General features: G+C 49.4%; 1 protein-coding gene across 1 annotated transcript in view; it reads right to left on the reverse strand.

Annotated features, from left to right (window-relative positions):
- Nucleotides 1-22,912, reverse strand: part of LCMT2 (leucine carboxyl methyltransferase 2) — a 28,518-nt gene extending 5,606 nt beyond the window's left edge. Inside the window, exons 1-7 of the mRNA XM_081002107.1 lie at nt 22,770-22,912; nt 20,641-20,722; nt 20,360-20,543; nt 19,642-19,798; nt 14,746-14,935; nt 14,485-14,592; nt 146-236 (exon numbers count right to left, since the gene is read on the reverse strand). Of these exons, the coding sequence (XP_080858233.1) occupies nt 146-236; nt 14,485-14,592; nt 14,746-14,935; nt 19,642-19,798; nt 20,360-20,543; nt 20,641-20,722; nt 22,770-22,843 (886 nt within the window). The 5' untranslated portion in view covers nt 22,844-22,912. The remainder of the gene's footprint in view (nt 1-145; nt 237-14,484; nt 14,593-14,745; nt 14,936-19,641; nt 19,799-20,359; nt 20,544-20,640; nt 20,723-22,769) is intronic.
- Nucleotides 22,913-24,788: the final 1,876 nt, after the last annotated feature.

Raw genomic sequence — 24,788 nt, forward strand, 5'->3', positions numbered from 1 at the left:
CTGTGCACCCGCCTCATGCCCACCCAGCGCCACTGGGCAGGTGCATGGCAGTGGCACAGCTGACATTTTCTGCTTTGCCTCTAGTGGCAAAATGTCCTGGCTCCAACCCCACCCGCCACCCACAAAAGGGCTGCTGTGTTTTTACCTTCCAGGCCAGGAAACAGAAGATTTGGAGATGGTGTCTCTCCTTTGGAGGCCACAAGGATGAAATAGTGGGAGCACTTCAGGTGCCATTCCTGCACAGAAAGAGCAGGAAGCGGAGTCACTTGCCTTGTCCAGCTTCTGTTTCCCACTCAAACCTTCCTCTGTGAGTCCACCTGATATTATTGTCCAGCCCGTTCGCCAAGCAAACCGTTCGTCCAGTACAAACCGTTCGCCAAGCAAAGTGCCACAAGGAACTCTGTCAAACACTGAGATAATTTAATGAAAAAGCTACCCACTTCCACAGCCCACTCGACATTTGTACAGCACCCTAAAATCCAGCCCCGCAGCAAGGAGCTGCTGGAAAGGCAGAGACCTGCGAGGTCCCAAGTGGGAGGTTCTTCCCAAAGGACTCACACAGAGCTGCTCCAAGAGCTGCTTCCGGGTTAGCGCCACCGGCAATGGCGGGCTTCCTCTGATCTGGAGGAACCCGCTCCGTGAAAATTAGGGTCTGGACCGCCACGGCGAGGCGGAGACCCATCAAAAACCACAGGCGGGAGAAGCCTGTGGACCTGGGATTTGGCTGGCACCTTTAGCGCCTCCCCTACTCGCGAGGAAACCCGGCTACGGGGATCCGGAGCGACGTGGGGTGAGCGGCGCGGTGCTTCGAATCGACTGCTTTTTTCACGGAGTGAAGCCGCATTGCTGTTGTCGGAGAGCGCTGACTTTTTTCCTGTGGACAATTGGACTCTAAACAAGTACCCGTGAGTAGAACGGAAAATTGGATTATTAAACTTCGTAATTTGGCACCGGAGCGGGAAGGTCTAAACAGGAAGTCCGCCTTCCGCTTTTGCAATTAAATTTTTATTCAGAATTTGTACAAAAAAAAAAAAAAGAAAGAAAGAAAAAAGAACTAACAAATACAAAAATAAACATTTTAACATAAATTATTCATCCTATTTTCCTACTATACAAAAAGGAAACATACAATCATACAGAAAATAATAATATAACCATTAGGCTCTCCTTAGCCTTTGACTTCCCTTCACCCTTTTGGTAAGTATCAAATAAATCTCGGATTGCGTAATTAGTTTATTAAAGTTTATAGTTATTAGCTGATAAAGTTTTTCTAATACCGCCAGTTCCTCCTATATATCCGTTCCAATATAATTCCAAAATTTACTCCAATTTTTTTGAAATTTCTGGTCGTCTTGGTCTCGTATTCTGCCTGTTAATCTATCTAGCTCGGCATAGTTGATCATTTTGACCTGCCAGTCACTTATGTTAGGAATAGTTTCTATTTTCCAGTTTTGTGCCAGCATAATTCTTGCGGCTGTGGTGGCATAGAGAAATATTTTTTTATCTTCATTTTTTATTTCCTTACCCATTATTCCCAGCAAAAAGGCCTCAGGTCTCTTGGGAAAAGTATATTTAAAAACTTTTTTAAGTTCATTATAAATTGCTTCCCAAAAAACCTTCACCTTGTTGCATTGCCACCACATATGGTAGAGGTCTCCCTCCACTTCACCACATTTCCAGCATGTCTTATTTTCTGATCTATAGATTTTAGCCAATTTTGCCGGCGTAAGATACCATCTATAGAGCATTTTCCAAACATTTTCTCTCAAACTCGTACAGGCCGTAAATTTAATATCTCTATTCCACAATTTCAACCACTTTTCAAACTCGATGTTATAACCGAAGTCAATTGCCCATTTAATCATTGCCTCTTTGACTTCCTCGTCTTTTGTATGCCATTCCAGTAATATGTCATATAATTTAGACAATGTTTTGTTTTTGCCTTCTATTATTTCTATATTGAATTTTGATTTCTTGTCCTCAAAGCCCATTTTTCTTTTATCTTGTTTTAACATATCATTCACCTGATGATATTGTAGCCAACCGGTGAATTGATCCTTTATTTCCTCATACGGTTTAAGTTTAAGCCCTTGTTCTGATTTTCTTACCAAATCTTCGTAGGTGGCTGTCTTCCCTTCCATGTTGTTTTTTTTTATTGTTAAGACCTCTACTGGTGAAATCCACCATGGTGTTTTTCTTTCGAGAAGGTTCTTATTTCTTTCCCAGACCTGATATATTGGTCCCCTGAAAATATGGTTTAAGAAAGCCCTGTGGACTTTCACCTTCTCGTACCAGAGATATGCGTGCCACCCATACCGATTATTGAAACCTTCTAAATCTAGTAGGTCTCTATTCTCCAATTTTATCCAATCTTTTAGCCAAAGTAGGCACGCTGCTTCATAATATAGGCTCAGATCTGGGAGAGCAAAACCTCCTCTTTCCTTTTTATCAGTTAGTATTTTCAGTTTAATCCTTGGTCTTTTCCCCTGCCAGATGAATTTCATCAGGGTTCTCTGCCATTCTTTACATTGTTTTAAACCTTTAATAACTGGAAGAGTTTGAAATAAAAACAACATCCTCGGCAAAACGTTCATTTTAACCACTGCTATCTTCCCTAAAAAGGAAAATTTCATCCTCCCCCATATTTCCAGATCTTTCTTTATTTTTTTCCATGTAACTTCGTAATTATCTTTATATAGGTTTATGTTTTTTGCCGTGATCCACACTCCCAAATATTTCACTTTTTTCACCACCATGATTTCCACTTTTTGTTCTAGATCTTTCGTTTCTTCCTTAGTTAGATTTTTAACCAGCATTTTAGTTTTATTCTTGTTTACCTTAAAACCTGCCACCTCTCCAAATTCCTCAATTTTTTGTAATGCTTCTTTTACACTATCTTGTGGATCTTCCAAAGTCAGAACAATATCGTCGGCAAAGGCTTTAATTTTGAATTCCTTCTTTCCTACTCTAATTCCTTTCACTTCTGTTGCCTCCCTCAGTCTCTTATTAAGTACTTCCAAAATTACAATAAATAATAAGGGGGACAGGGGGCAACCTTGTCTAGTCCCTTTATAAATGTTAAAATATTCTGTTGTATTATTATTTATCACCAGCTTTGCTTTCTGTTCTTTGTATATTGCTTCTATGCCTCTTCTAAATTTTTCGCCAATTCCCATCCTTTCCAAAACCTTCTTTAGGAAGTTCCAGGAAACATTGTCGAATGCCTTTTCGGCGTCTATGAAAACCAGTGCGGCTTTTCTGTCTATTTTCATGTCCAGGTATTCAATAATGTCAATCAAATTCCTTACATTATCCCGTAATTGTCTCCCTGGGAGAAATCCTGTTTGATCACCATGAATTTTATTAATCAAGACCTTCTTTAATCTTTCCGCCATTATGTCTGCAAATAGCTTATAATCATTATTTAATAATGAGATTGGCCTATAGTTCTTTACTTCCATAGTGTCCACCTCTTTTTTAGGGATCAATGTAACATAGGCTTCCTTCCAGGTATTAGGTATCTTTCCTTCTCTCAATATATTGTTCATAACCTCTCCCAGCACTGGTGATATTTGGTTAATTAATATTTTATAATATTTGGCCGGAAGGCCGTCCGGTCCCGGCGCCTTCTCAGCTTTCATCTTTTTAATAGCCTTTTTTATCTCTTCCTGTGTTATTTTCTCCTCTAGTGCTGCTCTTTCATCTTCTACAATTTGTTCCAGATGGTGTTTTTGCAGAAATTGATCTATTTCTTGTTCTGTTTCCTCTCCTCTTTTGTACAAATCCTTATAATATCTTTGGAATATTCTTTTTATTTCTTTTGGTTCTTCCATAATCATATCTCCTTCTTTTATTTTACTGATCGTACTCAACTTCTTCCTTTCTCTCAACTGCCACGCTAGATATTTCCCTATCTTATTTGCGGACTCAAAGTTCTTTTGATTCATCCTCTTAATTTTCCACTCTATCTCTTGGTTAATTATTGTAGCAAATTTAGCTTGTAGTATTTTTAAGTTCTGTTTTAAACTTTCTTCACTAGGGTTAACAGTTAATTTTCTTTCATTTTCCATAATCTGTGTTAAAATCTGCTCTTTCTTTTTTTCTTTTTCTTTTCTTAATTGGGTATTTTTCTGAATCAAAAAACCCCTCATGACCGCTTTTCCTGCGTCCCACACCGTCTCTATGGAAGTTTCTCCATTTAAATTCCACCTAAAGTATTCTTCAATTGTTTCTATAGCCTTATTTACTATCCTTTGATCATTAAATAAATATTCATTCATTCTCCATCTGGCTGTTTTAACCTCTCTACCTTTTAACTCCATGGAAACCGCACTATGATCAGATAAAGTTCGGGGCCAAATTTCAGACTTAATTAAATTCTGTACCAATTCCCTCGAGACCCAAATACTGTCTATCCTCCCCCAGCTCTGATTCGGATTTGAAAAAAAAGTGAATTGTTTTGCAGTAGGGTTTTTAAACCTCCAGACATCCGTCAATCCCAAATTATTTACCATGTCGAAGAAAGATCGTGGTAGTTTACCTTCTTTCCCATCTTGTCTTTTTGTTAATCTATCCATATTCGGCGTCACCACCCCATTAAAATCTCCCATCAATATCATTTTCTGGTCCATCCATTCCATTAGTATATTATCTAATTCCAAAAAGAAAGCTGATTTTTTCTCATTCGGGGCGTATATTCCAACCACAACTATTTTTTCTCCATGAAACACCATCTGTACCACCACTATTCTCCCATGTTCATCTTTGTACAGTAATTGCGGGTCATATTTTTCCTTTATATAAATTACTACCCCTCTTTTCTTAACCTTGTCGGAGGTCACAAAGTCCAGTCCCAATCTCTTATTACTTAATACTCTCTTGTGTTTTCCTATAACATGCTGTCAGGGGTTCAGGAGCAGAGGCAAGGGCAAGGGAGGAAACAGAGAGCGAGGGAGAGGAGGCAGAAGAAAAGATGAGTGATGACGACGACCCGAGATCTCCGAGTCTTTCCAGTGAATCAGAAGATTCACAGAAAGGAGCACCAGTGGCCAGGGCAAGGGGGGAGCCTAGGGGGACACCCCAGGAAGATAGAGCCAGAGGGGACTCAGAGGGGAGCAGTTGGAAATCAGGACCAGCGTCACCGCCAGAGAGCAGGGAAGAGGAAGGGCGCCAGGGATCAAGCGCTGGCAGCTCACAACAGGGGGGAGGGCACGAGTCAGGAGTGGCCACACCTCCATCGGGGAGCGAAGAAACGGTCAGACGGAAGGTGGAAGGTTGGGCGCGCGTGCCAAGTTCAAATGCACAGGAAGGTGGCGCAGTAGGCAGCCCGGAAAGGGAGCCAGGTCCTAAAGCCCGCCGAAAGGAGGGAGAAGAGTCAGGGGGGTCAGCGTCAGCGTCAGAGGAATCCCGGAAGGAAGAGACCCCGGGGGGCAGAGGGACCCAGAGAAGAACAGTCAGGCGGAAAAGGTGGAGCAAGGCTAGGATATTAAGTTGGTGTACAAGGGGCGGAGACTCAGATGGAGCTTCGCCGATCTAACCATGAGACGTAGAGTTGCACGCAGCAGCTTGAGAATGGAAACTGTAACTCAATAAAGACTTTTATTTAATGATCGCTGGCTAGCGTGATCCTCTGTGAGCTAGGATCTGGAAGCAGCTCTGACAGTAAGCTCCATCTCTAGATTGTGGGCATCTACGTCCTCGCGGAGAGGAGAGAAAGCGGGTGCCTACTAGCGAGCTCACGAACGGCAGACAACATGACGGCCGAACAGCAGATAGTGGAACTCAGAGAAGCAGTGACACGACTGAATGCCGAGGCTCTTGCATCCAGGAAGAGAGAGGAGGACGCAGCTGCCGCCTACAGGGATCTCCAGGTCAGGTTGGAAGTGCTTACGAAGCAAGGGCAACTGACACCCAAACCGGAGGGGATTGGGTTGGGGAGACGAACAGGCGGTCTGGTCTCTCACTTCGATGGGAATTTGCAACAGTACCCCAACTTTAGAGCAGATGTAATGTGTGCACTGCAACTGCTGAACAAAGACTTTAGAGATGAGCAAGAGAAGGTGGGATTCATCATGTCCCATTTGCATGGAGATGCTAAAGCATGGCTGCGCAATTTGTGGAGAGATAAGGATCCGGCGCTCCAAAATGCGGATGCCTTTATTAAAGCGATGGATGGGTGCTTTTTATCAAGCATTGACGTGGATCTTGCTCGGCAGGAGATACATGGACTGAAGCAAGGGAGGGCCAGCGTAAGGCAGTACCATGCCCGCTTTTTCGCTTTGGTCAGTGCCCTGGAATGGGACAGAGATTCGGCTCCTGTAAGAGACCTGTTTTGGGAGGGATTGCACGGCTCGGTTAAAGATGAAATTGCGAGGGGGGAGAGACCCCGGACCACGCAGGAGATCGTTCAGAGGGCGCTGGCGGTGGGGGTGCGGCTGGAAGGACGTCCGTGGAGCAGGGACGAAGGGCGTGGAGGGCGCGAACCAGCCAGGGGCTCCTCCTTCCTTCCCAGAGAAGCAGCGCGTGCGCAATCCACGCCTCCGCCAGGAGGAGGAGCGGAACCTATGGAGGTTGGAGGTGCAAGGGCTCAGTCAGCAGCCAGAGCCCTAGCACCGGCAGCAGTGAAAGCGAAGCCTCCTAGAGGGAACAGGAAGTGTTACATCTGCGATGATCCACAGCATATGGCGAAAGAGTGTCCCCAGAGGCTCCACAAGCACACTGCAGCCTCAGCAATGGTAACTGCAGCAACGCAGCAAGGACAACCACAGCAGGGAAACGAAGGAGTCTGGTTGGAAGAAGAGGCACTGGGGCCCAGCCAGACGTGTCAGTGAAGCAGTCCCCAGAGATTTTACAGCCCATGGACCCCCTCCCGCCCAAACCGGTAGTGAAGCTCACCGCGTCGCTCCAGCTGCCCAATGGAATCACCATGGACGTGCCAATCACCATTGACTCCGGAAGCAATGCGGACTTTATAGGGCAGGACTTTGTCGACCGGCACGCTATACAGTTGCTGCCTGCCACGCTGCCCCTGCAGGTTGTCACGGTGGATGGCAGGGAGCTGCTAGGGGGGCAAGTGGTGAAGCAGACGCCACCAATGGTGATGCGACTTGGGAATCACAGGGAAATCATCAGCTTCAATGTCACTCAACTATCGGACACGCCCATTGTATTGGGCATGAGTTGGCTGGACAAGCACAGCCCGACGCTGGCTTGGTACCAGAGGCAGCTGACCTTCGGCTCTTCCTTTTGCGCTGAACACTGCATCGTGCCCAGGCAGGAAGGAGGGGAAGAGGAGTCACAGCTGCAGCTAGGCACGCTGCAAGCGGTTCCCCACAAGTACGCAGAATTTTTGGAGGTTTTCTGCGAGAAAGAGGCAGACAGGCTACCCCCCCACAGACCATATGACTGCAAAATTGACCTGCTGCCGGGGGCGGCGCTGCCCAAAGGGAAGCTGTATTCCATGTCTGAGGACGAACTGCAGGAACTCAAAGAGTTCATAGATCATAATTTGGAGCGCGGTTTCATCCGAGAGTCCAAGGCAGCGGGGGGCAGTCCGGTATTCTTTGTTAAGAAGCGGGACACGCCCCAAAAAAGACTTGTAGTGGACTTTCGCATCTTGAACAGTGTGACCAAGCCATCGGACTTCCCCATGCCCCGAATCGACGACCTCCTCGCAAAGGTACGGAAGGGCAGAGTGTTCACCAAGTTGGACCTGCGAGGGGCATACAACCTCATTCGCATGCGGGAGGGAGATGAGTGGAAGACAGCCATGTTCACGCCCCTGGGCACCTACGAATATAGAGTTATGCCTTTTGGATTGCAAAATGGCTCCCACGTTTTTCAAGCTTTCATGCATCACGTGTTGGCGGGGCTCCTCTACAAGACGTGCGTCTGTTTCTTGGATGACATCCTGATCTTTTCGGAATCGCAGCAGGAGCATGACAGACACGTCAAGGAAGTGCTGAGCAGGCTACAGCAACATAGGCTTTACGCCAAGCTGGAGAAGTGCCAATTCGACGTGACCGAGGTGGATTTCCTGGGCTACAAGTTGTCTGATAAAGGGCTCGCCATGGACAGCGCCAAGGTCCGAGCAGTGTTGGATTGGAAAAGCCCACGCAACCGGAAGGAGGTCCAACGGTTTGTCGGCTTCGCGAACTTCTATCGCAAGTTTATCAAAGGCTTTGCGATGCAGACAGCGGCCATCACGGACACGCTCAGCTCCAAGAAAAAGAAGTTCATCTGGACAGAGCAGGCGGAGCAGTCCTTTCAGGCACTCAAGCGTCTCTTCGCGTCGGAAGAGCAGCTGCTTCATGTCAACCCCAGCAGGCCGATGAGGGTGGAGACAGACGCTTCGGACAGAGCCGTGGGAGCAGTCCTGCTGCAGAAAGACCCGCAGGGGGTTTGGAGGCCGGGAGCGTTTTACTCAAGGAAGCTCAGCAAGTCCGAACAGAACTACACCATCTGGGACAGGGAGTTGCTGGCCATTCATGCAGCGTTCAAAGCGTGGAGGCACTTCCTGATCGGCGCCAAGCACACGGTGCAGGTCTGCACGGACCACAAGAATCTAGAGCACTGGCGCACGGCACAGTTCCTGAACCAGAGGCAGATACGTTGGGCTGAGTTCTTTGCGAATTTCGACTTCCGAATAGAGTATGTCCCGGGGGACACCAACATCATGGCGGATGCTCTCTCCCGTAAGCCACAGTATCTGGAGGAGGCAACGCCAGCGGCCGCCATGCACATCTTCGCACCGACAGTGTGGGCGTGCGCGGCGGCAACAGTTGACCTGGATGCGGTGCGACGAGCGTTGCAGGATGACTCCTTCGCGCAAGCAAAGATGGCAGAGGTGCACAGGGGCACGGCAGCGACCGACGAGTTCCAGCTGCGAGATGGTTTGCTCATCCGTAAAGGGGCCATCTACGTGCCGGGAGACGGACTTCGCGCCAAGGTACTGCAGCAGCTGCACGACGCGCCCACTGCCGGGCACTTTGGCAAGGAGAAGACGGTGGAATTAGTAGCCAGAGACTTCTGGTGGCCCGGAATGAGAGGGGAAGTCGCGGACTACGTGGCGAGGTGTGACACCTGCCAGAGGGCCAAACCAGTGCACAGACCGCCGGCCGGACTGCTGGAACCGCTGCAAACTCCGTTCGAGCCATGGGAGAGAGTGGCCCTGGACTTTGTCACGGATCTGCCCAGCTCGAGGGGCAAGACGGCTGTGCTGGTGGTGGTGGATTTGTTCTCCAAGATGGCACATTTCATTCCGTGTGCGAAGGTGGCCACGGCGGAACAAACCGCCAAACTGTTCATAGACCACGTGTTCAAGGTTCACGGTCTGCCGCGGTCTATTCTGTCCGACCGAGGGCGACAGTTCATCTCAAACTTCTGGCAGAGGCTGATGGGCTTCCTGAACGTCAAGATCAACCTGGCGTCGGCTAGACACCCGCAGACCAACGGGCAAGCGGAGCGGGTCAATGCCATCATGCAGCAGTACCTGAGATGTTATGCGAATCAACAGCCTGCGACGTGGGTGGATTACCTGCCTCTCGCTGAGTTCGCCTACAACAACACGAAGCACGTGTCCACGGGGGTCACGCCGTTCTTCGCCAACAACGGGAGGCACCCTAGAACCTTCCCGGGACTGGAAAGAATGGGGGAGGGGGAGCCGCAGACAGCAGATGCATTCGCGTCGGAGTTGCAGGAGGTCCACGATCAGCTGCGGCGGCACCTGGAGCTGGCTAAACATGCATACAAGGTACAAGCGGACAAACACAGAAGGGTTGGCGAAGAGATCCATGTGGGAGACTGGGTCTGGTTAGCAGCCCACGCAGTGCCGGCCAGGTCGTTGGCGAAGAAGAAACTAGGGCATAAACAACTGGGGCCCTACCTAGTCGACGAACAGGTCAACCCGGTGGCTTTCAGGCTGGCTCTTCCGGAGGGTTCCAGAATGCATCCGGTGTTCCACAGATCGGTGCTCACTCCCTACAAGGCACCTCACAGGTTTCAGGAACCAGGAACGGCACCGGGTCCGCTCCGAGAGAGAACCGGGCAAGGGGGAGTGGCACAGGAGGAGCGCATCAACGAAGTCACGGAGATTTTGGACTCCAGATGGGGGGAAGAGGGGGTAGAATACCTTCTCGCCAAGGAGGGCACCCCGGCCAGTGCCAACAGCTGGGTGCCGGGCTACGCTTTAGACGAACCTCTGCTCAAAGAAGAGTTTCATGCCCTCTTCCCACATAGGCCAATGCCAGCAGACTTTTTCGACGACTGGCTTTTCACGCCCACGCTTTCAGCCAGCACGTTCCGGGGGTTCGACTCGGACGAGGAACCGACACGAGACGCCCGTTCCCCAGAGGGGTCACCCTCGGGATCTGCTTCAGAACCCTCGTATTGGTGGGATGATCGACCAGAGGAGCAGTTCCGCAGAAGGTGGCTGGAGGGTCCAGGACGAGCAACGTCTCCAGAAGGCAACGAGGGAGAGACGGACATGGACGTTTTCGGGGACGACCCGGGTTTCGAGCACGGCGGCACAGAGATGGAAGCGGAGGTGACCGTCGTCAACGAGAGCAGGGAGGAAGAACCGGAAGACTTCGGATGGCGGCCCGCCACGGGAAGCGAACTGTATCCGACATTCGTCCCCCTGACACGGCAGCACCCAGATCCCGCACCGGAAGGAGGGGAGGGGGGAAGAGGGGGCTTCGAGGGGGGGATGGATGTCAGGGGTTCAGGAGCAGAGGCAAGGGCAAGGGAGGAAACAGAGAGCGAGGGAGAGGAGGCAGAAGAAAAGATGAGTGATGACGACGACCCGAGATCTCCGAGTCTTTCCAGTGAATCAGAAGATTCACAGAAAGGAGCACCAGTGGCCAGGGCAAGGGGGGAGCCTAGGGGGACACCCCAGGAAGATAGAGCCAGAGGGGACTCAGAGGGGAGCAGTTGGAAATCAAGACCAGCGTCACCGCCAGAGAGCAGGGAAGAGGAAGGGCGCCAGGGATCAAGCGCTGGCAGCTCACAACAGGGGGGAGGGCACGAGTCAGGAGTGGCCACACCTCCATCGGGGAGCGAAGAAACGGTCAGACGGAAGGTGGAAGGTTGGGCGCGCGTGCCAAGTTCAAATGCACAGGAAGGTGGCGCAGTAGGCAGCCCGGAAAGGGAGCCAGGTCCTAAAGCCCGCCGAAAGGAGGGAGAAGAGTCAGGGGGGTCAGCGTCAGCGTCAGAGGAATCCCGGAAGGAAGAGACCCCGGGGGGCAGAGGGACCCAGAGAAGAACAGTCAGGCGGAAAAGGTGGAGCAAGGCTAGGATATTAAGTTGGTGTACAAGGGGCGGAGACTCAGATGGAGCTTCGCCGATCTAACCATGAGACGTAGAGTTGCACGCAGCAGCTTGAGAATGGAAACTGTAACTCAATAAAGACTTTTATTTAATGATCGCTGGCTAGCGTGATCCTCTGTGAGCTAGGATCTGGAAGCAGCTCTGACACATGCGTTTCTTGAAGACAAATTAAATCCCAATTCTTTTTCAACAATACATGTGCAATCTGGTTCCTCTTATTTTTATTATTCAAACCGTTTACATTCCAGCTTATTGTTTTTAAAGCCATCTATTAAACTATTCTAGCTAATTTAACTAGATTAAATAGAGACTACTGTTCCTTGCTTTCCTCCTCTTGTTCTTCTCCTTCTCCTGTTAAGCTCTCCTCTTTTTCTTCTTCTTCACTCCCTTCACCCTCCTCGTCTCTCTGTCGTTCCTCCCTTTCCACCTCCCCTTCAACTTTTCCCAGGTCCTTCTCGTATCTCCTCGCAAATTTTTGGAGTTCAATACTGGTGCTTAATTTAAACCTTTTTTCCTTAAAGTAGAATGAAGCCTTCCGCTTTTGTAAACAGTTTGAAGCAAAGACATCGTAAGCTAGAGTCTGGAAAGTCGTTTGTAAAGGATTAAATTTTCATCATTTAAAATTATTGAACCCCCCCCCCCTTGGAAGCAGGAGAAGAGGGGGGAACCTGTTTAAACCTGCAGAAGAGAGAGTAAAGAAAGGTAAATTTCCACCGTCTTGAACCTGGGAGCGGGGTGTCAGGACAGACGTTTTGGGGAAGTTCATTGACTATGGACAAATGTTTTTGACAGATAGTTAAAAGAAGAGAAACATATTGATTCCATTGTTCCCTTTCGCATTTAAAAGGAACAAAATATCCGAAAAAGGAAAATTTTGTTGCTAGATCTGCTTATAAAAAAAGAGAGGAAAAAAAGATGAATACAAATAGAAATTGTTTCCCCTAGAGGGAGCTTGTGAAACTGTTATTAGAGCCGAACTGGGGAGCTTTGCAGCTGTAGAGATTAAAGATCGTGGGACCAGACTTCGACCTTGAACAAGAATGTGCTTAGAGGAGGCTTTGGTGCTTGCTTTTTGCAAGACAAGTGCTTTATTGGAACAGTTACATGAGAAGGTGGATTTGATGACTGTTGCGATCGGAAATTTTGGACAGGCAGTGGGTACCTATATAGAACCCACTCAGGAATTAACCCAGGAATGTGCTTTGACAGATCAGATAAAGGAGGAGGTTGTTGCTGAGTCTCAAGTAACAGTTATGGAGAGAGCTGCGGCCCAGCAGGAACATGAGTTGTTGGATTTGACGAATGAATCTGGAAAAAGTCAGATTTGGAGAGATGGGAGTTCTGTTTGGTCTGGAGATGGGGGGCTGGATGGATCCCCCTGTGCAGGGATGTTTTGACATTTCGAGTCTGGCTTTGGGCCAGGGGGAGTTCGGAGATGTGGGAGCCCTTAACTTTGGAGGGACTTTGAAACATGCCTCTAAATATCACATGGATTTCAGTGTTGATTATGGAAAAGGGGCTGACTTGTCGAGAAGGGACAAAGATATTGTCAAGTTGGAGTCTCCCTGAGTGAAAGGAAGGAAATTAAGAATAAGATCAGCAGAAGACAAAGTGCAGGTATAAATATGAAGAAGACCTGCGGAAGGGACATGGAAAAGACTTAAGAGCCTCGGATATTTCCACCTAAACATTAGGAAGAACTTCCTGACAGTAAGAGCTGTTCGACAGTGGAATTTGCTGCCAAGGAGTGTGGTGGAGTCTTCTTCTTTGGAGGTCTTTAAGCAGAGGCTTGACAACCATATGTCAGGAGTGCTCTGATGGTGTTTCCTGCTTGGCAGGGGGTTGGACTCGATGGCCCTTGTGGTCTCTTCCAACTCTATGATTCTATGATTCTATATAAGGTCACCAGGTTGATGGACCAGATGGATGGGATAGAAAGGACTGACAAAACCCGAGACCGGGAAGAAGAGACGATGGATGAAGATTGGAAGAAAGTTATAAAAATTTATTTGGAAAAGTATCGTAAAATTAATGAGTATTAGAAAAATGTTGGAATGAAATTATTTGGCTTTAGCAGAAACGTTAAAAAGAATTATGTAAGAATTATGTAAGAATATGTTATGGTTAAAAGAATTTGGTATAAATAAGATTTAAGCTTTAAGTTTTAAGGTTTTTTATGGTAAGATAAGGTAAAATAGATTAAGGTAATTAAATGACAGAATATTGTGAAAGATGGAAAGGATTTGCTGAGATAATTAACAACTAGAATACAAAAAAGGGAGGTGCGAGGAGGTCGATGAAATAAGTTAATGAAAGTTAAGGATTTGGGAATATTGGATTTGTTCTTAAATTTTTTGTTTATTTTTGCTATTTGATTTTGATGTATTGTGTGTTTTGTTTTTTCTTTTTGACTTTGGCTTTTATTGATTTGTATTGTTTAATTGTTATTTCTGTTTACCTTTTTTTTTTTCTTTTTCTCTTTCTCTTGTTTTTTCCTTCTTTTTCTTTGTAATTTTAAAGTTCTCAATAAATATCATCTAAAAAAAAAAAGAAGAAGCCTACGCCCCTTTCGCAGAGCAGACACAGCAGCCGGCTAGACCCACTTGGAGTCCTTTGGGCCCAGGAAGTGACCACAACAGAAGTCTCCAGAAAGGACAGGTGGGGGGGTTGTAGTTTAAAAAGGGGGAGAGGACCCTGCTGAGAGGAGCTGCCAGGGTGGGCACGGGAGGGGAGGGGGCTTGGTGCTGCTTGTTCACTCCTTGGTTTCCCACAGGCTATGAGAACAGGCGGTTAGAAGAGATGATCCAGCAGCTTCTCCTTAGGGTTCTTAAGACCTTGGCCAGCAGGTTCCCAGGTGTTTTTGCCTCTTTGGATCCTGGGGACAGAGAGGCACTTCTAGGCAGATTTCTCCATGCTCTTCTGGAAGTGCTTGATGGTTCTGGCACCAGCTGGCCATCAGAGGCTCCCTGGGCACCTCCCACCCCTGGAATAAGGCCAGCCAGCCCTGGCAAAGCTCTGGGCAGGCCATTCCACTTCATGCAGCTCTGAAGACCACCAGTCTGGCCCTTTCCTGGAACTCTCAGGCACCTGCTGAAGCCCATGCCCCACTGCAGCCCAGAGAGAAGCACCTGGCTCTGGGCCTCTGTCCTGGCCAGTTACCTCAAACTCATCAAAAGGCTCCAGGGCTTGGATCCTCTGCCGTTCTTCTCCAAGGACAACGTGGCTGTAGAACTCATTCATGTTGACAATGCTGCATTCTGTCCAGCCCTGGAAAGAGAGGCAGAGCACTGAGAGCAGCGCTCAGCCCTGAGCAGCAGCAGCAGCTCCCACAGGCCACTTTCTTCAGCTGCCCCCACCCTCTGCCAAAGACAGGACCTCCCTCTTTCCTGCCTCCATCTCGCTTGAGTCCTGTGCACTCACCCTCTGAAGGAATCGGGTCCGCTGGGCCTTACAGTTGGGGTACTGGGCCAGGGAACGAAGGTGGGAGTTGAGCCGGCTGAAGTGATTCTGCATGACACGCCCAAAGGGGTCTTCGGGATGGATTTGTTCATACAGGATGAACCACGCATGCAGGAAGTGTCCAGCAGCCCACTGGACCAGGGCATCTGACCTGGAAGGCACCAAGGGAGGGGAGGGTGAAGTCTAGCAGTGAAGAGCAACCTAGCCTAGCTCCAGCCTCTGTCTGCTACCAGAGGAGACCAAAGGTGCGCCCCACAGCCCCCAAGGTCTGTGTGGACAGTAGGCAGGGCGGGTAGATGAATGCCCTTCTCTCCTAGGGCTGGAAGGGAGCACAAGGACATGTCCTCCTGTAACAATTAAAATGCACCTTTAAACACATTTTAAGTAAAGTTTAAATAAAGTTAACTTTATTTAAATAAAGTTAATTAAAGGCTAATAAGCAGAAGTGCTAAGGCCAACTTGTGTATTTGGCAACCTAAATTAAGAATTTAAGAATACAGCAGTATCTCGGGTTACATACGCTTCAGGTTACAGACTCCGCTAACTCATAAATAGTCCCTCAGGTTAAGAACTTTGCTTCAGGGTGAATACAGAAATCACGCAGTGGCAGCAGAAGGCCCCATTAGCTAAAGTGGTGCTTCAGATTAAGAACAGTTTCAGGTTAAGAACGGACCTCCAGAACGAATTAAGCTCTTAACCCGAGGTACCACTGTAAAAGAAAAGCCTGCTAGATCAGGCCAATGGCCCAATTAGTCCAGCATCCAGTCCTCATTGTAGCCACCTGAACACCATTATGGGAAACCTGTAAGCAGGATTCAAGCACAACAGCAGCACTCTCCCCTCCTGCGGTTCCCTCCATGGATATTCCTCCAGGGTGTTATGGGGGAGGGACAAAACCTTTTCTCCACCCACTTTCTCCATGCCAGGCATCATTTTATGAGCATCTATTCTGTTGCCTTTTCCTCGCCTTTTACTAAAAAGTCCCAAATGCTGCAGCCTTTTCTCATAGGGGCATTACCCCTGCTTTATCCTCCTGGATGCCCCTTTCTATATCTTTTCAGCTTTACAACTTTTTGGGGTGGGGCGACCAGAATTGTACACAGTACAGTTTGATCGCATCTTGCATGGGGTTTCCATTCCAGGGATGCTGCATATATTCCCATCTCCCCCTTGGAACTGCCCCCTTGCAGAGCCCCAGTCAGCGTGTGGACACTGGAATACTCTGGATTGATCTCAGCGGGAGATCCCAAAAAATCTCATCAGAGCTTCCCAGAGCACAGTAAGCAAGGCGGAAAGCTCAAAAGCTCCTTCTGCCCCAGGAAAATGCCACACTAAAAGATCTTTTGAGCTCTCCACCTTCTGTGCATTTGTTTGATTTCAACCAGCCAGCTTTCAACCGATTGTACTGTATTTCACCACAGATTTGAAGAACACTGTTATGATACAGGTACCTTTATTTTGAATTCCTTTCCTAGAATCATAGAATCATAGAGTTGGAAGAGACCACAAGGGCCATCAGGTCCAACCCCCTGCCAAGCAGGAAACACCATCAGAGCACTCCTGACATATGGTTGTCAAGCCTCTGCTTAAAGACCTCCAAAGAAGGAGACTCCACCACACTCCTTGGCAGCAAATTCCACTGTCAAACAGCTCTTACTGTCAGGAAGTTCTTCCTAATGTTTAGGTGGAATCTTCTTTCTTGTAGTTTGGATCAATTGCTCCGTGTCCGCTTCTCTGGAGCAGCAGAAAACAACCTTTCTCCCTCCTCTATGTGACATCCTTTTATATATTTGAACATGGCTATCATATCACCCCTTAACCTCCTCTTCTCCAGGCTAAACATGCCCAGCTCCCTTAGCCGTTCCTCATAAGGCATCGTTTCCAGGCCTTTGACCATTTTGGTTGCCCTCCTCTGGACACGTTCCAGTTTGTCAGTGTCCTTCTTGAACTGTGGTGCCCAGAACTGGACACAGTACTCCAGGTGAGGTCTGACCAGAGCAGAATACAGTGGCACTATTACTTCCCTTGATCTAGATGCTATACTCCTATTGATGCAGCCCAGAATTGCATTGGCTTTTTTAGCTGCCGCATCACACTGTTGGCTCATGTCAAGTTTGTGGTCAACCAAGACTCCTAGATCCTTTTCACATGTACTGCTCTCAAGCCAGGTGTCACCCATCTTGTATTTGTGCCTCTCATTTTTTTTTGCCCAAGTGCAATACTTTACATTTCTCCCTGTTAAAATTCATCTTGTTTGTTTTGGCCCAGTTCTCTAATCTGTCAAGGTCGTTTTGAAGTGTGATCCTGTCCTCTGGGGTGTTAGCCACCCCTCCCAGTTTGGTGTCATCTGCAAATTTGATCAGGATGCCCTTGAGTCCATCATCCAAGTCGTTGATAAAGATGTTGAATAAGACCGGGCCCAAGACAGAACCCTGTGGCACCCCACTAGTCACTCTTCTCCAGGATGAAGAGGAACCATTGATGAGCACCCTTTGGGTTCGGTCAGTCAGCCAGTTACAAATCCACTGAGTGGCAGCATAGTCAAGACCGCATTTTACAAGCTTCTTTACAAGAATATCATGGGGCACCTTGTCAAATGCCTTGCTGAAATCAAGCTAGGCTACATCCACTGCGTTCCCTTCATCTACCAGGCTTGTAATTCTGTCAAAAAACGAGATCAGGTTAGTCTGACATGACTTATTTTTCAGAAATCCATGCTGACTGTTTGCTTAATGATCTGCTCCAGAATCTTCCCTGGTATTGATGTCAGACTGACTGGGCGGTAATTATTTGGGTCCTCTCTTTTCCCCTTTTTGAAAATAGGGACAACATTTGCCCTCCTCCAGTCTGCCGGGACTTCGCCTGTTCTCCAGGAATTCTCAAAGATGACTGCCAGTGGTTCTGAGATCACATCTGCCAGTTCTTTTAATACTCTTGGATGCAGTTCATCTGGCCCTGGAAACTTGAATACATCTAAACTAGCCAAGTATTCTTGTACTATCTCCTTAGCTGTTCTGGGCTGTGTTTCCTCTGCTGAATCATTTGCTCCAAATTCTTCAGGTCAGGCATTGTTTTCTTTATTGGAGAAGACTGAGGCAAAAAAGGCATTGAGGAGTTCAGCCCTTTCTGTGTCCCCTGTTTGCATTTCACCATCTTCTCCTCTGAGTGACCCCACTGTTTCTTTGTTCTTCCTTTTGCTACGAACATACCCATAAAAGCCTTTTTTGTTGCTTTTAACCTCTCTAGCAAGCCTGAGTTCATTCTGTGCTTTAGCTTTTCTGACTTTGTGTCTACACGTGCTGGCTATTTGTTTGAATTCCTCTTTGGTGGTTTCCCCCCTTTTCCATTTTTTGTACACATCCTTTTTTAATCTTAACTCAGTTAAAAGTTCTTTAGATAGCCACCCTGGCTTCTTTAGGCACCTTCCATGTTTCTGTCTCATTGGTATTGCCTGAAGTTGTGCTTTTACTATCTCCCTCTTAACAAACTCCCAGCCATCATGAACTCCCTTTCCTTTTAGTATTACTGTCCATGGGATCTCACCCAGCACTTCCCTAAGTTTTATGAAGTCGGCTTTCTTAAAGTCAAGAAATTGAGTCCTAGTATGCTTGGCTGCTCCTTTCTGCTGTATAGTAAACTTCAGAAGAGCATGATCACTCGCGCCTAATGATCCTTCCACTTCTACCCCACTAACCAGGTCATCAACATTGGTTAGGACCAGATCTAAAATGGCTGTTCCTCTTGTTGCTTCTCCCACTTTCTGGACAATAAAGTTGTCTGCAAGGCCAGTGAGGAATCTGTTTGACTTTATGCTCTTGGCTGAGATTGACATCCAACAAATATCCGGGTAATTGAAGTCCCCCATTACTACTATCTCCCTTCCTTTTGCATGCTTGGCCATCTGTTCCAGGAAGGCAACATCTATGTCCTCCGTTTGGCTTGGGGATCTATAGTAAACTCCCACAATGAGGTCACTGTTATTCTTCTCTCCCTTGATTTTGACCCAAATGCTCTCACTTTGGCTTTGAGGTTCTAAATCTTGGATCTCTTCACAGGTATACACATCCCTGACATATAACGCCACTCCTCCTCCTTTCTTGTCTGGTCTGTTTCTCTGAAATAGATTGTATCCCTCCATTATTACATTCCAATCATGGGACTTATCCCACCAGGTTTCAGTGATGCCTATTATGTCATATTTAGTTTGCTGTACCAAGAGCTCAAGCTCATCTTGTTTATTTCCCATGCTTTGCGCATTAGTGTACAGACATTGAAGTCCATTAATCATTCCTAAGAATCCTAAGCATGTAATTTGCTCAGACAGCATAAACATTCACATGCATCACTTCACACTTGATTACCATATTTTTCGCCCCATAGGGCGCACCTAGTTTTTTTTGGGGGGGGGGGAATAAAGAAAAAAAAAATTATTTCCCCCCCAGGCGCGGGGCTGGGGGAAGCCTGAGCTTCCCCCGACCCCAGCCCCCAGAACAGGCTGCTATCCGCAAGCCTAGGGAACCCGGCGGGAAGTCGCGCCGATCTCCTCCGGCTTGCGGAGAGCTGCGCGAAGTCTGGAGAGCGAGAGGGGTTGGTGCGCACCGACCCCTCTCCCTCTCCAGGCTTCAGCGAAAGCCTGCATTCGCCCCATAGGACGCACACACATTTCCCCTTCATTTTTGGAGGGGAAAAAGTTCATCCTATAGGACAAAAAATACGGTACATTGAGTAACATTTGCCAAGCAACGTTCCCTCAGAGCGCACATAACCATTTGCTGTTATGAATGTTATGTCAGGACAACAGCCTGTTGCCTCTCAGGCAGCTAAGGAGACCCAGGAGGGAAAGTGCATTCCACAAACCTCTCCACCTCCATGTAGGTGAGCACCACTTCAGCCAGGAGCATTGTGGGGACTTTGGGGTCCAGTCCTGCCCTGTGCAAGGCTTCTTCCAGCCTCGGCAGCTCAGAGAGGTCCACTCCCAACAGCCTGTAATCCTCTCCAGAAAAAGCAGTCGCTCCTGGGAAAAGAAGTCACAGAGCTGTCATTCATCACCTCCTGGAGCCCAGACAGAGAGATGCTCCTCACTGCCATCCACAAAGCGACTGTGACCCTTCCTCGTACAAGGGGGGCAGGCAAAAACAGTGCCAGGCTGCCGGGAGATGAGCCTTGCAGGTGAGGAAGGAAAAACAGCTTTGCACACATCAAGCGAACATTAAGCAGGCTACTCTGCTCTGCTCAGCACGCATATCTCTGTTGCCAGAACTGCCACTGAATACCTGCCATCAGGCGCCCAGTACTGGGCTCTCCAAAATGCCAGTAACCACCACGTTCAGCCCTGACTCTGCTGCCCTGTCTGGATGGTGTGCAACCCTGCTAACAATGTCCCTGCCTGGATCCAGCATCCACCACCTGCCACCTCCTTCTCCTGGGCTGTCTGAAGCACATTGCCTGTAGTCAGGGGGCCTCCCTATGTCCCCCTTGGAAAGGTCACAGGACCAACACAGATCAGACCCAACAGGGACACACATGGGCTGGCCTCACTGTGTGTGGAGACTGGCAAGATTGCCAACCGCCATACCCAGAGCCTGTGCAGAAGCGTTTTTCGCCACCAGGGTGATCAGTTCCTCCGTTCCTCTGATGAGGGCTGCTTTAGGGCATGCCACATCTGGAAAATCAACTTCAAAGACCACTGTGTGGCACAGAAGCCCCTCGCTCTTGAGGAAGAAGAAGAGGGAGTCAAAGCCTGCGCCCAAGGAGATGATCTGCAGGGAAAGGAGTTTGCAACATCAGCACCCACCACACAGCAAAACCCTCCACAGCAACAGGGGTGGCGGCTGCTCTCTGCCCGCCCCAGCTTACCTGTCTCAGCGGGCAGCTCTGAGTGTTGAGCAGGAATGCCCGGACACAGTGTTCCACTGCCTGGGCCCGGACATAGTAGCCCCTATGAGAGAGAACACAGGAAGTAATGGAGGGCGGCATACAGAAATGTCAAATATGGAAGGAACAACCATCCGCATGTCCTACACAGCAGCAGCTGCCACATTGGAGATATATGGGCTGTTCACATGGTTATGTGAGATTTGCAGGTACATTTCTTTCACCACCGGCGAATACAGCAGTCACTGTTACCCACCCACAAGACATTGACAATTGAGTGGAATGCAAGCCACGTAAGTAAATAAACTAAGTGGCTCCGCTAAGCTAAGCAGTTGGCTCCTTACCTCTCTCACCCTGACCTAGCCACTGTGATCCACGCGACGGTCACCTCCAGACTGGATTATTGTAACTCGCTCTACGTGGGGCTGCCCTTGAGACTGACCCAGAAACTCCAGCGGGTGCAGAATGCTGCAGCGAGACTCCTTACGGGGTCCTCGCTGCGAGATCACATTCACCTGGTGCTGTACCAGCTGCACTGGCTCCCGGTGGAGCACAGGATCAGGTTTAAGGTGCTGGTTTTAACCTTTAAAGCCCTATACGGCCTAGGACCCTCGTACCTACAGGACCGCCTCTCCTGGTATGTCCCACAGAGAAACTTACGGTCTTCAAATAAAAACATCTTGAAGGTCCCAGGCCACAGAGAGGTTAGGCTGGCCTCAACTAGAGCCAGGGCTTTTTCGGCTGTGGCTCTGATCTGGTGGAACGCTCTGTCATAAGAGACTAGGGCCCTGCGGGACTTGACATCTTTCCGCAGGGCCTGCAAGACAGAGGTGTTCCACCAGGCCTTTGGCCAGGGCACAGCCTGACTCCCTCCTTCGGCAATCTTCGTGGAGCTCTGGCCCAATGGTTGCCATTGGTTTGATTTGAATTAATTTTATAATGAATGATTTTAGAGTGTTGTGTTGTACTGTTGTACTGTTTTATTATTGTTAGCCGCCCTGAGCCCGGCTTCAGCTGGGGAGGGCGGGATATAAATAAAATTTATTATTATTATTTATTATTAGTGCTGGCAGTTTCCTGCCCACATGCCACAGAAGATGCACATGGAGTTCACCTCTAGTTTTATACTTGAGATCCCATGACAGGCTTCAGAAGAGCTCAGCTGGAGGTGGGCTATCATGAAAGAAGTCCTCAGGGCTGCTGTGTATGAACGGTTTGTGGTCATGGACAATGCATGCTATATTTTGTTCCAGAACAGGCACATTTTGGTTTCTCTTCCAGCTGCTTTTCCAGATGGGAAAAGGAAAAGCCATTTCCTGTCTTTTAATGGCACAATATAAACATATGCAAAAAAATAATCAAGAAGAGCTTGGCTTCCAGATCAGGCCAAAGAAGACCCACCCTGCATCCTGTTCTCACGGGATCTAGGAAGCCCACAAGGAGACCCTGAGCAACCCTCTCCTCTCCCACTGGAGCTTCCTAGCAAATGGCAGAGGTTTCGTGACTGTGGTGTTTCTGTTTCACACAGTCAACAGGTGGCAAAGTGGGGATCCTTTATCCGTCCCCCATGAGGGCTTTTTAACCCACGGAAAAGGTGGCTGAGGAGCGATGAGAAAGATGTCTATGCAAAGCTCTTCTCCCTCTCTCACAAAACTGCAACCCAAGGAGGCCACCGGGTGAGTGGGAGCTGGGAGATGCAGGGCAGAAGGAAGACCTTCTTCACACAGCACAATTCATTCATGCAAGCTGGACAGACAGCAAGAGGTTTGGGCTCAATATCTTGAGAAGAGTTAAGGGGACGGCCTTGCTAACACGCAGCTTCAGCCGCTGGTTTTCTGACGGAGCTGCTTCAGCCAGGAGCACTCCGCCCGCCCACCTCACCCTCCGGGGGTCAGCCCGCTCTCTAGAGAGGAGCCACCTTCCTTAAGGGGTTCAAGCAGATGGCCGTCTGTTGGGGGGCTGGACTAGATGACCCTCGGGTCCCTTCCAGCTCTACAGAGCCGGGATTCTACCCCAGTGCTTCTTGGGAGCTCCCAGGGGCCTCCGCGCGGCCGGGAGAGGCCTGCACGCTGCACGCGCTCGGCGGGAAGCCAGGCTCCGGGCTCGCTCACCGGTGGATGGCGGGGGCGCGGCGGCCTCCCGCGGGCGCCATCCGGAGCGCGAAGCGGTCGCGCGTGTAGCCCATGGCGGCGGCGGACCGCTTGCTGGCGGCGCTGCTGCCCCCCGTGGACGCGACCCGCCCGGACGGGGGCGGCGCGGGCCGAGGGGCCGCCTCTCGCTCCCGCCGCTGCCGGCGCCGCCGCCGCCCCATGAGCCCCCTCGCCCCGGCGGAAGCGGCGGCTCAGCGCGTCGCCCGGCAACGCTCCCACGTGCCCAGAGCGAGCCAGTCGCCGGCTTGGGAGGCGGGACTTCCTGGTGCGCCTCACTGGGGCGGAGCCAGGGGGGTGGGCTTCCGCGTCTGGCCCCGAAGCCGGTCCTGGGAGGGGGGGGGCCCTCGGAGACGCCGTAGCCGGAGAGCGGGGCCAGCGGCGGCTGCAGGGGTTGAACTACAACTCCCATCACCCCTCGCTAGCAAGGCCGGAGCTCAGGGATGATGGGAGTTGTAGTCCAAGCCGGGCCTGACGGGAGGGCGGGCGGGCGCAGTGTTGCGGCTTCCCTTTGCATCTGCTCAGCCCCCTGGCACCTGGGCTGTGGGTTTCTGCAAGGCACTGTCCTCTCCCGCAGTGCCTGGAGACTGACAGTGAGGTCCTGCATCCCCAGCAGTGCCCAGAGGAGAAGCGACCGCTGGAAGCAGCGCAGAGAGAAGAACCGCCATGGTGCATCTGCAGCAGCACAAGCGGACACCTTCATCTGCCCCAGATGCAACAAAACAGGCCTCTCCGGTAGCAGTCTTTACAGCCACAGCAGGCGCTGTAACTCCAACGGTTTGACTTCACCCTGAAGGCACGCTCCTGCACTGTCTCCTGAGACAGACGCATGTCACCCAACAACCAACATACAGTATCATCTCCCTAATGCTAATTAGGACCTATACGAGGGTGGTTGAACATGCGGCCCTCAAGGCCTTTTTTGGCAGCCCTCAGCAACATTTGACACTGCACCCATCAGCCCTCATGCTGCATTCCCAAAACCAGGTCAGCGAGGCACTGGGCTTTGGGATGGGAATGCATGACGAGGAGTGCTGCGTGCCAGATTTTGGCCTTGCTCTCCCCTCTCACATTCAAGGCAGTGTGCAGCACTCGGATCCCATGTCAAAGTGCTCTTGCAGCCCTGATCTTTATGAAGCCGCTGGGGGCAGCCATGTGGTATTTTGAGGCAAGGTATTACAGGTCTGCTGCTCTTCTTCTCCATGGTATCTGAACCAGGAGAGGCAATGAAAGCTCTGGATCAGTGTCTGAATGCAGTGGTGGACTGGATGAGGGCCTCTGAAGACAGGCCCTTGGGGCAGGTGGTTCCCATGTTCCAGAGGCAGGCAGGTTACCAGTTCTGGATGGGGTGGCCCTCCCTCTGAAGGAGCAAGTGTGTCACTTGCAGGCACTTTGTCACTAGAGAAGCCTTTGACCAGCTCTGGCTGTTCCTGGACAGGGAGAGCCTGACTGCTGCAGATCATGTGTCGGTAACCTCAAGGGTGGATTACTGCAATGTGCTCTATGTGGAGCTGCCCTTGGGTCTGGTTCGGAAGCTCTGGCCAGTGCAGAATGCAGCAGCCAGACTGATTACGGGAGCTTCTGCTCAAGAACATGTGCCACCATTGATCAAACAGCTGCACTTGTAAGTGGGCACACTCACTATGGAGCCATGTTCAAGGTTCTTCTTGTATTTACAAAGCCCTGAACTGCTTAGGCCCAGGAAACCTTGGGGATTAAACCCCCTGTATCCCAGATCATCTGCAGGAGCGTTGTTGGCCACCTCCGAATTTGGTGAGGCTCATTTTACATCACCATGTAACATGGCCTTCATTGCCATTGGCCCAGTTCTGTGGAACTCTCTGCCAACAAAGATTCACCAGGCACCTTCTGTTTCAACTTTTCAGCGCCTGCTGGAAACTCTTCTGCTAGGCTTATGCAGGCAGTTAAAAATACATCCTTCCACAACAGCTGATTTCTGATTTTAACTTTTTACAGGGTTTG

Source organism: Podarcis pityusensis, assembly GCF_964106645.2.
Source record: "Podarcis pityusensis genome assembly, chromosome: 4".
In the NCBI taxonomy this organism is placed as follows: domain Eukaryota; kingdom Metazoa; phylum Chordata; class Lepidosauria; order Squamata; family Lacertidae; genus Podarcis; species Podarcis pityusensis.